Here is a 14050-nt window from a genome sequence, read left to right on the forward strand (position 1 = left end):
ACTGCGTATGAGACTGTGGGATCAGGTAGTTCAGGTTCCTTGTAGGTGTGAGGTGGTTAAAGTCAACTGCAATAAGATTGTACTTAATTTTTTTTAAATATAATCAGGGAATTTTCGTATGCGTCGTTGTTCAAGGGATTGCCAGTTGAGATCTTGAAGCATTTGAGTGACACTGCTTGTTTGACCATAGTTCTTACATACGTATCGAGCTGCAGATCGTTACATGTACTCGTTCAATTGTGTATGTGAGGGATTTTTGCCAAGGGTGCCATATAAAGGAACAGTATTCGAACTGCGGGCGGACAAAGGTGTTGTAAGCAGTTTCTTTTATTTTTCTGTTGTTTCTTTTGACATTTCTTTTGACAAATCTAAGTGAGTTATTTGCTTTCGATGTTATCAATGTATTTTGACCAACTGAGATCTTTACTCAGTTTGACGCCCATGTATTTAGCAGCTTCTGAAGTTTTAAGTGCTATATTATGGAATGTATAGTTATAGATGATAGCTTTTTTTTCTTTCGAGTAATCCTCAATACCTCACACTTAGTTTTTCAAATATTGATGGTCATACTGAGAACTTAACCTTCTATTACATGTGTTCGGTCAACGTTAAACTGATTTGGGTCAGAGAGGATGTGTCCCGGAGTGCAGCGTAATGAAGTGATTGCTTTGTGAAGTGTTCTCATTTTATCTCCGACTGAATGTGATTTGTGTGTAAATAAAGGTATATTATAAATGAGCATGTGTAACATAACATCTGTTGTTTCAAAGGAGCAGCTGAACAACAGGATGTTACCTGCTATACACTGTGATATTATGAAACATGAAATATAAGAGAGAATATATGTAAGAAAGCTTGTTTCTTCAGTAAAACGTACATAACCGTCCATTAAAATACCGAACACAAACTCTTCTAAGTGTTTTATTTTATGATATTAAAGATCCCCATACCCATAAGTTGCGCTAATTGCTTGGATTAGAACTTGACAGGATCTGCAACTTTAGTAGGATAATTGCTATATTCAGTATGCGGTCATCAAAACATCATGTAACTCAATAATTTAATACGAGTGGTTTTAATAGCAGTTGAAAATAATACAAATTAGAAAACCTGGGAATCGAACTCGAGACGAAAATGTTTTTTATGTCCTAAAGGAGTCCGTTACCGCTTGGGCATCAATGAATTTGTGTAGGTTTAGGGGAAAGTTGTGCGTGGCCTTAATATCATGTAATTCTTTGTTCGATAATTTGTTTGGTGTGTTTAACATGTTTGTTTACTTGAACATATTATAAAGATAACGTTATTTGAGATGAAAATCAAAAATTGTTGAGTAACAATGCTGAGCATGATTAAAAATCAAATCCTACATTTAGCACAATGTAAGTGCCGTTAATTCCGTATCCCGCCACGTGAGCATAAAACCATGAACAGAACAGTCACGAAAAAAAACACGTTTTATACAAACATTAAAGCTAATTCAAAACATAAAAGTCATTTAAAGTTTTATTAGAAGCAATTAATAAAACAATGAAATATGCTTACATTTTATGTCTGAATATAATGAACTACAGTAATAATGGACAGAACAGTAACCACAACCAATAAAACATCGTCTGAAAAGAGAGAGTAAATACAGTTATGATAAAAACAAAGCATGCCTCTAGTTCATAACCCAAGTTCTCGCTCCGGAACGATTTAGAATTTGTGCTTGGAAAGCCAGGTTCTTAATCTTGAACCGTATTTTGGTTCTGAACCGAGGCTCGAAAAAACTTATTTAAGCTAGAAATTGACTAACAAATTGATACAATAACTACTACTGTTAAAATTATTTAGTAAAACATGATTGCACGTAATATACATATACACTTTAACAAATGATAAGATTGCATCTATAATTTTATAAAACGAATAAAAGTTTACCCACCTTAAATATAATGTACATCTGGTAATTTTTACGGGGAGTTTGGTTTCGCTAATTTTCGGCTGCGGAGCGGTACAAAATTGAACACTCGTTAATACTAAACAGGACGGTTTCCAATGGTACATAATATGTATCATCAAGTAAGAAGCGTAATTTCATAAAACTGGCGAAATAAATTTGATGCGGAAAAGTATAATACTAGTTCGTGATACGCACTTATAACTGAATTAATAACACCATCACTTATAGTGTTCACGAAACGTGTCTTAATAACGGAAGGTGCGACCTCCGTTGCTGAGTGCTCTAATCATTTCCACCTGGCTTCTTTGAATGTGAAACTTCCCTTGGGATGTACAATCAGTTCATGAGAGGAAAATATTTAAGATATTCTTAATTCATAGTATGCACCAGCAACTACTAGCATTGTCTGTCCATTAAACATACGATTTCCCAATTTCTTGATGGCAGCTAGATAAATAAACACAGTTACGCCAAATGATTATTAAAAATTAATTCAAACTAGTCTTATTATACCGTATAAGCACAAGGCAGCTGCGAAAAGCATTTATTTCGGTTAATACAGGTTTTTCATATCCTTGCCGCGCCTGTAACGTAATAAAAGAGTTTCGTGTTTATTCTGAGTTCAAATATGTCTTCGTAGATGAAAAGCTGACATGTCGTGCTAAAGCCCAGGTACTTTCAAACCGTTAGAAAGTGCTGAAAGTTGACTCCACATTATCAAAAAAAGAAGTCCACGCGCATATCGACCAATGCAAATGCGACTTTCGTTTTCAAGTTTAGCCTGTCTATTTTCCGGAAATAGCTGAAGGTCGTGTTGTCAAAAACATACCTATGCCTGGCGAGATTACATGAAAATGTGCACGGTGTCCTAATGATATTAGGAAAATCTTCTTTTTTTCAAAACCAAATGAGTGTTTCTTTCGACACTTTTTAACATATACGAAAACAGACGTTTGAGACAAAATAGCTATAAAACATGCATTTTAGGAAACCTGTATATCCTTTCCGCACCTGTAACGTAATAAAACGTATTAGCGTCTAATGGCCCTTTCACGCTTCCGCAGAATCAACATTTATTACACGAAATTCATTTTGAAATTATTCCTGAAATGTCTAGGTCTGCAGCTCTCAAATACGGAAATATCTTACATCCGAGGCATACATGTATACTGACACTTTCAGACAGCATACAAAAAGACCTTTTTAACGATTTGACGAAATTCTAAAAATTTCTATATATTACCCTTGCTCCGTTACAGACCCCTGTGGGATTTGTGTTTATTCTGAGTTCAAAATATTTCTTCGTAGATTGAAAGCTGATATGTCGTGCTAAAGCCCAGGTATTTTCAAATCGTTAGAAAATGCTGAAAATTGACTCCCCATTAGCAAAAAATAAAGAAAAAAAGAAGTCCACGCGCATACATTTTGATGGGGTAACCCCTGCGCGTGACCCCTGAAGTCTGCCCCCAGACATGCGGCATGCAAGACCCACCGGTGCGTGGATATGTCCTGCTGCCCATGTACAGATCCCCTGTGATTCTAGGGTAGGCTTGAATCTAAAGGAGAGGTAACCCCGACATAAAACCTAGAGAGCTGAAGACTGATGTACCAGGCCAATTGGCGCTCTCTAACAAACCATGGTACAATGCATTTACACCATACACAATCATCTAGATTTAGTTGTGATGGCGCTGGTTCTTTGAGATCCTTTCAAGGTTATGCACTGGAATGTAGAAGGACTCATCAATAAGAAAATGGACTTAGAGAACATCTTGTTTGATAAGGACATTCAGGTCTGCTGCATCCAAGAGACTCACCTTAGCGAGGACAAATCCTTCAAGGTTAGAGGCTACCAGCGCTTCCATTGTGACAGGTTGGGCAAGAGCAAGGGAGGAATCCTAACACTTGTGAGAAACAACATAGCAGCAACGCAGATCACCGAACACATGGATGACTCCGAGTATCGGGTGTTACGCCTAAAATTTAGAGATATGGAGTTAAATGTTGTCAACCTCTACTCCCCAAATGAAAAACCTCTATCCCTTGACACGATCCCAGTGCAGGACTCAAACTTCCTAGTCACTGGCGACTTCAACAGCCACTCACATGGCTGGGGATATGACCACTTAGACAGGCGTGGAGGAGAGGTAGAGTCCTGGCAAGAAGATCACAACTTGTTGCTGATCAATAACCCCTACGACCAGGCCACTTTCTTTTCCAGACGTTGGCACACCACTTCCACTCCTCATCTTGGTTTCTGCACTGAGGACATCCACAAGAATATTGCAAGAGAAGTAGGCCAGCAGCTAGGCGGTAGTGATCTGGCTTCAGGTATTCCGGTCAACAGAGGATCAAACAACAAACCTTGCACAAGAAATCGGAAACACGGGTAGACTTTCAGACAGCATTTGACAATGTATGGGTGGATGGTCTTCTGGTGAAACTACAGAAGAATGGTGTTGGAGGCATGTATAGATGGATAAAGTCCTATCGCTTCAACCGAAGGACTAGAGTGAACCTTGACGGAACCTCTAGTCAGAAGTTTCTGCAGAGACATACAGTTCCCCAAGGAGGAGTACTGTCTCCTACTCTCTTTCTTCTCTTCATCAACGATCTGGTGGCTGAACTTCCAAGAGGAGTCAACGCTGCTCTCTACGCGGATGATTTGGTGCCTTGGTGCTCAGAGGAATATGCAACAAGTACAGGATGCAAGAAGCCACACACAGGCTTACAGCCTGGGCAGAAGAATGGTGTGTTCAGGTCAACACTGAGAAGTCCTGCACAACCCTTTCACTGTCACTAAAGCAGACAGATGCTGGCTATAATCGGATTTGTGACACCCAACTTGCAGAAGTGGAGGAGGCAACACATCTAAGAGTAACGTTTGAAGCCTAACATGGAAGGCACATCTAACCAATGCAGAAAGCAAGGCACGAAAAAAGCTTCCCATTCTACGGAAACTTGCTGATACAAACTGGGGAGCACACGAAAACATAATCAAGACAGTATACCTTGGGACCATCAGACCTATCCTAGAGTATGGCTCCTCAGCTTGGATAACAGCTGCCAAGACAAATCAGCAGGGGTTAGACAAAGTGCAAAATCAGGCTCTCAGAATCATCACCGGAGCACTGAAATCAATACCAATTAAAGCCATGGAAGACGTTACTGCCATCCCTCCAGTTGCCAAAGGAAGATAGTCCAAAACATTGGTACAAACAAGCATATACCAATACCTGCCAGATCATCCCATGAAAGCCAAACTTGTAGGGCTTACAAAAATTGTTTAAAAAGGGGCAACTTTGTACACGAGCCAGGAAACTCGGCAAACCTTTGCAGAGCATCTTGGACAATCCACTACTCCTTTCACTGTTCCAGATCTACCAGAACCGTGGAAACATGACCAATCCAATCTGACTATACATACCAATATTCCTAGTCTTCCCCCTGGTACTTCAGATGAAACGGTCAAGCTATCCTTTACACATGCCATGATCCAAGACACATACCCGTCAGAGAGATGGACACAGGTGTACACAGACGGCTCAGCCTCGGCTGAAATAAAAGACGGAGGAGCTGACATCTTCATACTGCATACCTCGGGAATATCAGAGACAAATATTATTCCAACAGGAAGTCATTCTACCAACTATACAGCAGAGGTTGAGGCCATCAAATAGGCTACTAAACTCATTTAGGAGTCTCCAGAGAGCTGCCCTAACGTTGTTATCTTCACGGATGCTCTGTCAGTTCTCCAAGCTCTTGAAAATTCCAAACAAACATCCATCTCCAGGGCACTTTTCAGCCTATGCAATACAAGAGTTTTGTCCTAACAATGGATACCTGCACAGTGGTGTACCTAGAAATGAGAATGCAGACAGATCCGTCAAGCTTAGAGCTACAGATAACCAGCCACAATATGCCATTACTCACGAGGAGAAGGTGACAATGATCAAAACACTGACAAACCCAAGGCCTACTAAGGATGACTACCACCTACTAGACAGATGGGAACAAGTTATCATATTTAGGCTTCGCACAGGACATAACAGGTAAAATTCCCACATGTGCATAAAGCTTAAAATGTCTCCTTCTCCAGTTTGCCCCTGTGGCCTGGAACAGCTAACTGCTGAGCACATTCTGCACAGATGTCCACGTCTGGAGAACCAAAGGCAAATTGTATGCCCAAACAACAACCCAATGAAATTCAAAGTGCACGGCAAGATGGAGGACCTGAAGAAGACGGCATCTTGATTGCTGAATCAGTGATGACGATGTAGGTGGTGAAGGCAAAGAAGAAGAAGAAAAAAGACCTCTGACTATCGACCAATGCCAACGCTGCTTTCATTTTCAAGTTTAGCCTGTCTACTTTCATTTTCTTTATTTCCGGAAATAGCTGAAGGTCGAGTGACGACATTTTCTGTGTTGTCAAAAACATACCTATGCCTGATGACATTGCATGAAAATGTGCCAGGTGTCCTAAGGATATGAGAGAATTACATGGTCTCTAATGAAAAATGTTGGTTGTCCTGTTTACCCACACATACTATGCATATATTTCATGATAACCAAATTTTAGACCGTGTAATAGGGTTATGGGAACATTATTATCTCAGTGAGATTGGTTATGAGAACATGGTTAATTACTTAAAGAATGATATTTTGGCGCCAAAACAGATTTAATCTCACCATTATTTTTTCTTTTGTCATTTACCATGTGCCAAGGCTGCATCCTGCTTGCTTTATTCCTTCTCTGTGTAGATTTTTGTTTGTTTATTTCTTCTGTGTTTTATTGTTGTATACATTTATGTTTACATTCACTGTGTATTTTGTTCAAAGAGGTAAACAAACCTTTACTTTCACATAAACAACATTGGTGCAATGATATCAAAAGCATCCATTTCCGTTAGATTAAACGTATGATCTTACATTATTTACGAGCGTAGTTTAGAAAAGAACTTGGAAAATCGGCATTCAAAATTTCAAAAGTAATATTCAGTTAAGAAATGATTTTTATCGAAAGAGTGCTTTAACACTATTGATGCGCGATTGGCGGTAATATGTCAGGCGAGGGTATAAATAGTGTTAAAACACGGTTTTGCTGTAAATTATTAGCTCAATGGGGTGGGCTATTATACTCGCCCCGGTGTCGGCGTCGGCGTCGACGTGACCTTTCTTGGTTAAAATATTTCGGCAACCTTTGTTTTTTCTGTCATATCTTTGTAACTATTGTTTATATCTTACTGTTGTATCACATAAACATTGCCCAGCATACAAACAAAGTATATGCAGGGGTTGGGCCCATTATACCCAAGGTCAAGGTCACCAATGTGTTATACTTAGGTTATTTTTAAGGTTAAAGTTTTTCGGCAACCTTTGTTTTTCTGTCATATCTTTATTACAATTGCTTATATCTTACTGTAAGTTCAGATAAACATTGTCCAGCATACAAACAAAGTATGTGCAGGGGCTGGGCCCATTATACCTAAGGTCAAGGTCACCAAGGTGTTATACTTTGGTTATTTTAAAGGTTAAAGTTTTTCGGCAACCTTTGTTTTTCTGTAATATCTTTGTTACTATTGCTTATATCTTACTGTAAGTTCACATAAACATTGTCCAGCATACAAACAAAGTATGTGCAGGCGCTGGACCCACTATACCTAGGTCACAAAGTTGTTATACGTGGAATTATTTTCATGTTATTTTTTTTTTCTAAAGCTTCGTTTATAGACATATCTTTGGTACTTTAATAGATAATTACTTGAAATTTAAAATATTTCTTTATAATCATCACCTGCATGTGTGGTTACAATCCCCATGACTCTAATTGTATTTAAGATAGAATTATGCCCCTTTCATACTTATTTTTTTTTTTTTTTTTTTTTGGCAATTTCGCATGTCTTTCTTAATTCTCGTATCGGGAAATTGAATTTTTGCTTAAATAATGATACATAGTTGCGAGAATTAATAAAACCTATGTATCATTATTTAAGCGGAATTTTAATTTCCCGATGCGAGAATTAAGAAAGACATGCGAAAATTAAGACTATAGTTATTGCACTAAAAAGCTCGCGAGGATTGATCTCGCATGTATATATGTTTTGGGACAATGCGACAATGCGACAATTATCGCATTGTCGCGTGTTAGTTGATGAGGCGAGAATTCCGTACGGAAGAGATTAGAACTGAATCTGCACGACTATACCATTTTTTGGGGGGTTAAAATAGTGCTTCACTGTTACTACATTTTTACATAAAAAAAGATATATTAGTACCGAAATAACGTATATCAGAAGAAAATTTCTTAAATTAGGATCTGTATTTGATCAGAAGTCGAATTGTAGTAACAATATAGCAAGGTCGGGTCTTTCTGGCTGTCCTTTCTATCTTATATAAAGATCTATATTCGAAGATTTATTACATAATTTTCTTATTTTTATGGAAGGAATCTTCATATTCTTTTTATAAGCTACCGTAAAAATGTAAATATATTTAAGGACGGAATGTTATCACTTGTGCGTTTTTACATTTGAACTTCCTTATTTGGTTTATACCCGTATAAACGCGCAAGAAAGTCAATTCTAAAGTTTTAATGTTTACATGTGCTCAGTATTCATTTACTCGTGCTCCTATTTCCATGCGGAGTTTTGTATGGGTGACCGCGCATTTTTATTGAGGCCGTTAGTATCGAATTGTTGTTCAGGTTTTCTGTTATACGTATCTTAAAGACCCACCGAGACCTAGTGACCTACTTTTTACTCCCACATGAACTTTGTGCAAATCATCACGATAATACTGGTATAATACAGCTATTCTACAAGATTACAGGTGGACAATTTAGGCCCTCCCTGAATTAATGTGTTTTCACAACTTCAACTTTTCAGTATAATGTTATGAACATAAAATAATAACTATCTTACACTGAAGAAACAAAGCGTGGTCCAAACTCACCTTAATACTCCAAGTAGTATGCATACTACTATATTGATATAATAATATATTTAGACATTTAACACATTGTCTTGGCCTGGTGTATATATATCACTGTCTGTAACTAGATACTTGGATATGCAAACAAAGATATTTTAAGGTTGGCCTTAACCTGTCCGTTATCAGCAAATTGCAGTAAGCAAACTTTGTATCTAAGATCAAAGACATGTAATTTATTTAAGCAATGTTTTTATGGATGCATTAGTTAGGTGAAATATATTCTCAGAATAAAAATAAACTCTTTAATCAAATATTACATGCAATGAAATAATATATTTATGTTGCTAATACAGTCTAAAGGTTAATATAGTCACTTTAAAATTATTTTGACGTAAGTTTCCATGGCTTGTCACAAGTAAATTTTGTATCTCATCACTTCATATGAGTATTTAGGAAGAACAATTTTGTGTAGAACATTGAAATCAATTTGATGTAAATAGTTGTGTTTACAGATATTTGCCTCGACTCATCCAAGACACGTAAGTATTTCTTCTGGTATTATGTTTAACACATTTAAAAAATATCTCCCATCGAAATTTCAAATGTGACGAGGCTTTAACAAACTGAAATAGAAGAACTCACACTTAGACTGAATATTCTACATTTTTCAAATAACTGTACAAATGTATGTTTACATTAAAATAAACTAGATGAAAGTGAGAAAGTAATTTTACAATATACCATTAAATGATTATGAATGGTAAACTGACACAAATATGAATATTTTGCATTCTATGACATTTAACTAAGAAATCAGTTAAATGTTTAAGCGCACACAACATATAATTTGTATCTCCATTCTAGTGTCAAGTATATTCCATATAATATTCCGGTGGAAGAGGGGGTGCTGATGGGTCTGGATGTGGAGATTCATTGTATATCTGGTAAACTTGTTCCTGCATCATATTATCATCATTTTGATATTGTTCTACCTGTCTTTGATCAGAAATAGTGTCATTTAGTTCTATATCAGACATTGGAACTGCGGGACTTTGATTCTCGGCACTTTGACGTATTATTCTTGGTGGTCCAGAACGTCTACAACTACAAATAAAAGAAAAGTCATTTGAACATATTTTAACATGATACCTAGACACATATGGCAACATGACACCTTAAAATATATCTAAACATGATACCTAGACACATATTTCAACATGACACCTTGAAATATATTCAAACATGATACCTCACATGAAACCATGACATATATACACTTGTCTGCCTATACGTCTTAGGCACCAGAATTTAAAGACTGATACATTTGAAAACCGAATACACATTCCTAAGTTTTGTTTATGTGTCCTATTAATATTGCACTATACATTTCGTTAACTGCTTATCTTATATAGAAAAAACAAAAGAAATATAATCTACAGGTCTTGTGTGATTGTACTGAAATGTGTCATTTTAACTCACTACCCACCAGACTATGGATCATAGGCAGGCGTTAAACACGAATGGCCATGGTCAAGGAGTATTTAGATAATAAAATTTGTAAGACAATAACATAACTCTGACAAACAGTTCATTAACTTAAATATAAATTGTCTGTAATGTAACCTATTTCCATCTGTTTTATTACACCATTACGAAACATCAGCTATTACGTTCATTATCGCCCATGCATTGTATTATTTGACAGGTCTAAATAGCCCAGGGGCCGTATTCATAAAGCATCTTAAGTATAAGTTTTGAATTAAGTTGAAGATTTTACTTAAGTTTGTGGTGATTTCTGCTTAAGTCTAAGTAAAAAACATAAGTCCTATTCATAAAACAGCTTAAACTTAAGATACGTAAGAAATGACTTATGTCAGAAAACAAAATAGCGTCGTGAGTACGATTAAAGCGTTGTTTTTCAGATAAAAGCACTTTAAACATAATTGTGCATGTTGTATCTGTTGTTTTTTAATGTTTTCGTCCACAATAAAAGCCAAGAATTACTTATCAAGTTGTTTTATGAATAACAAATATACTTAAGTAAAATAAATTTCTTACTTAAGTAATACTTAAGTAAATAATGCTTTATGAATACCGCCCCAGAACTACACGGGATGTCCAAGCAAGATCACAGTCTAACATTGCCATCTGATTTTCATAACGTGTAACTTTTTCTAAACATGAGTTTCAATATGGCTCAGTAGCAGATCCTTAGGCTGTTGTATTGCCCTTCGGATCGCGATTTGGGTCAGTCTGACAGACCTCGGACTTACTAAAGTGCAATTGTGGAAACACATGTTTACAAACAAGTTAATAAAAATTGAGGATATACTGTGTTTATTTGATTTATTTATTTACTTTTAAACTCTGCCAATATTTTAATTATGCAAACATTTTCACAGATTTAATGTAGATTAGATAGAAAATGTGGCCTCTTGGGAGTAAACAACTTGAAATTATGTGGCAATCCCTATTTGATATTTATCCTTGTTTTTTGGACTAATTTAAGATCATTACTCAATTTATTCTCCAAAATTTTCAATTACCAAACTCGACGGAGATCTTCTGGCTACTAGTTTCATAACGACTGCTCAAGAAATGTGGTTGCTATCGTTTTAACAATGTGAAATATGGCAAATGTTACTAATTCAAGGGCCATATCTCTGGTGTAACTTTAGCAATATAGTCCTACATCAAACTTGTCCACGATCCTGTGGCCAAATATGTTCCGTAAAAGGTTTATGTAGATTTTAGAAGAAATCTGGCCTCTGTGAAATATGACACACATGACAAGTTCAAGGGCCATAATTCTGGTGTTATTGGAGCAGTCATGCCCATACGAAATAGCTGAGATTGTGTTGCCATATATACTACATGTAGATTGTTCAAGAAATGAGGCTTTATTCAAATGATCTAACAGTAAAATTGTGGCGTGAACACAGTCACTTTGCGCTCAAATGAACTAAAACTGGTGCTTGCTAAGGAAATTTGTTCAAAGTATTTAACTAAGTGGACAAAAACACTGGAACGAAACAAATGGATTCTACAGTTATAATGTTTATTATCAAAGAACGTTTTACTATATCACACAGAACTCTAAACTATAACTATCATATTTAGCTAGTTGAAATCTTACTAATCAATAATTATTAATGATACTTACTACCATTTAATTGCTATACTGGCAATAACTACTGTAATGGTGAACAAGACAGCACAGCAGACCGCTACAACAATCCATAAAATACCATCTGAAAAAATATAAAGAGTAACTATAGATATAATACTAATACTCGTTCCAAGGTTTTAAAACTCGGACCATGTTAATGTATTCATTTATTATGATACAGCGTATTTGATATTTTTAAAACATTATTTCAGTTATTCAACGGAATTTTGACGATCTGACAAGTGTTCCTGGCTAACCTACTGCCAAAATTTGTAAGTAATAAGAGGTGGAGGGCGAATCATTTCAGACATAACGTCTTCTATCAATCGCTTTACCCGGATATATGTCCTTTGATCTCGCGCTCTCCTTACGGGAAATATGTAATTTGTAAATCATATAATTATAATAACAAATCGAATATATAATTTAGTACTAGGCTAAACCATGATTTGGTCAGTGCTATGCATCAGGCTGAAGCATACATTTAAGAGTCGGCACAAACGTAAACCGGCACAAACGTAATTAAAGTTAACTGTTATTTTTAATGTATTCTAGTATCTCTGTGCCCGAAGACGGGACTGCTGTGATAGCATGTTTTCGGCGAAATATGAGAATCTCTGTCGGTTCCAAAACTATGTAGATAAAGCTGTGTATGTTCTATTCATTCATCAAAATTGAGTTTGAAATACCCACAGAAAGCACACAATGATTTGTACTTTTACTTAAGCCTTAAATCAAGCATTTTCATCATAAAATGAATAAAATAGAAACGATGACTGTGACAGATTTAATTAAAATTAAATTAAAGTCTATAGGCTGGCACCTGCTCATTCTTTGAAACTTCCCATAGGTTATTTACGTTCAAGTAGTTCTTAACGTTTGAAACAAATGTATTCTACAATGTGAAATTTTATTAAACTATTTTTTAAGCATCATTATATCTGAAAGAAATTCAGCCAACAAAGACCGATTTGTTGAATATGTCTACCGGTCAGTATAAACGAGATACTTTAGAGTAATCCATACAGTTGGCTTCTATGGAAAAATCGCACTTCCTATTACATTTTGGCGTACGGAGTAGCTTTAAATGAAACTGTTTAAATATATTCAATCATGTGGTCAAATAAAATGGGTATGTACGTGTGCTTAATTTTTCACAATTCGCCAAATATCTATTGGATACTTATTTTATGTTATTATTTTGAATTAAACCACATCAAAACCTGTCTATTGTCAAATTTTACCTAAAGAAAGACTACAGTACTGAATGTTTAACACTTGATACATGCAATATGTAACTGATTACCGGCAACAATTATACTACCGTATAGCTGCTACCATGCATTTTTCAAGATTTGTTTAAAAGAGTTCATGCGATTACTTCCGGTCAATCATACGCGCAGGGCTACCTTAAAGTATGTCGGAAGGACAATAATCAACCACGATACAAAGCGTTTGACTACTCTATCCATCATAACAAAGCTCTGTAACTACTCTATCTAGCTTCAAGCGAATCACCACATTTGGTCAGTATGGTTCTGATTGTTTCAGTGTTCTTGCTACATTCTCCATTTAACTTACCTTCATTCATCCCTTCTGGTTGCTACACTGTACACGCCTAGATAAAATAAACAAAAACGTAAAAATTATGTATTTATAATCATTGAGAAAATTACATTAAACTAAACATTTTTATTTTTAATTGAAAAGGGTTATCGCTATACAAAACACATAATGTGCCTTATATCTGATACCATCTGTCATGAGCATTAAACAATATCAATGAGGATAATTTACACTTATGGGACATAACAGGCACGCAGATACCTAAATACGAACCTTAAACGCCTATACACGCGCTTTAAAATGGAAAAAAAGAAAATAATATACTCATATACCATTTCTGTTTGTAATAATATCCAATTAGTTTTTTATTCTTCGAACATTTCTGAAACAGTTAACATTAACAATTGTCAAACCCATTTGCAATCCGGAAATGCTTTTGAGTT

At 35.9% G+C, this 14050-nt stretch overlaps 1 protein-coding gene across 1 annotated transcript; it reads right to left on the reverse strand.

Moving 5' to 3' along the window:
• Window positions 1-9511: 9511 nt before the first annotated feature.
• Window positions 9512-14050, reverse strand: LOC123555470 (uncharacterized). The gene is made up of 4 exons (XM_045346082.2): window positions 13940-14050; window positions 13623-13659; window positions 12036-12123; window positions 9512-9976 (listed from the first exon to the last, which is right to left on the reverse strand). The coding sequence occupies exons 2-4, from the start codon at window positions 13630-13632 to the stop codon at window positions 9739-9741; spliced, it is 336 nt and encodes a 111-aa protein (XP_045202017.2). The 5' UTR covers window positions 13633-13659; window positions 13940-14050; the 3' UTR covers window positions 9512-9738.

The sequence above is a fragment of the Mercenaria mercenaria genome, chromosome 7, assembly GCF_021730395.1.
Source record: "Mercenaria mercenaria strain notata chromosome 7, MADL_Memer_1, whole genome shotgun sequence".
Lineage (NCBI taxonomy): Eukaryota > Metazoa > Mollusca > Bivalvia > Venerida > Veneridae > Mercenaria > Mercenaria mercenaria.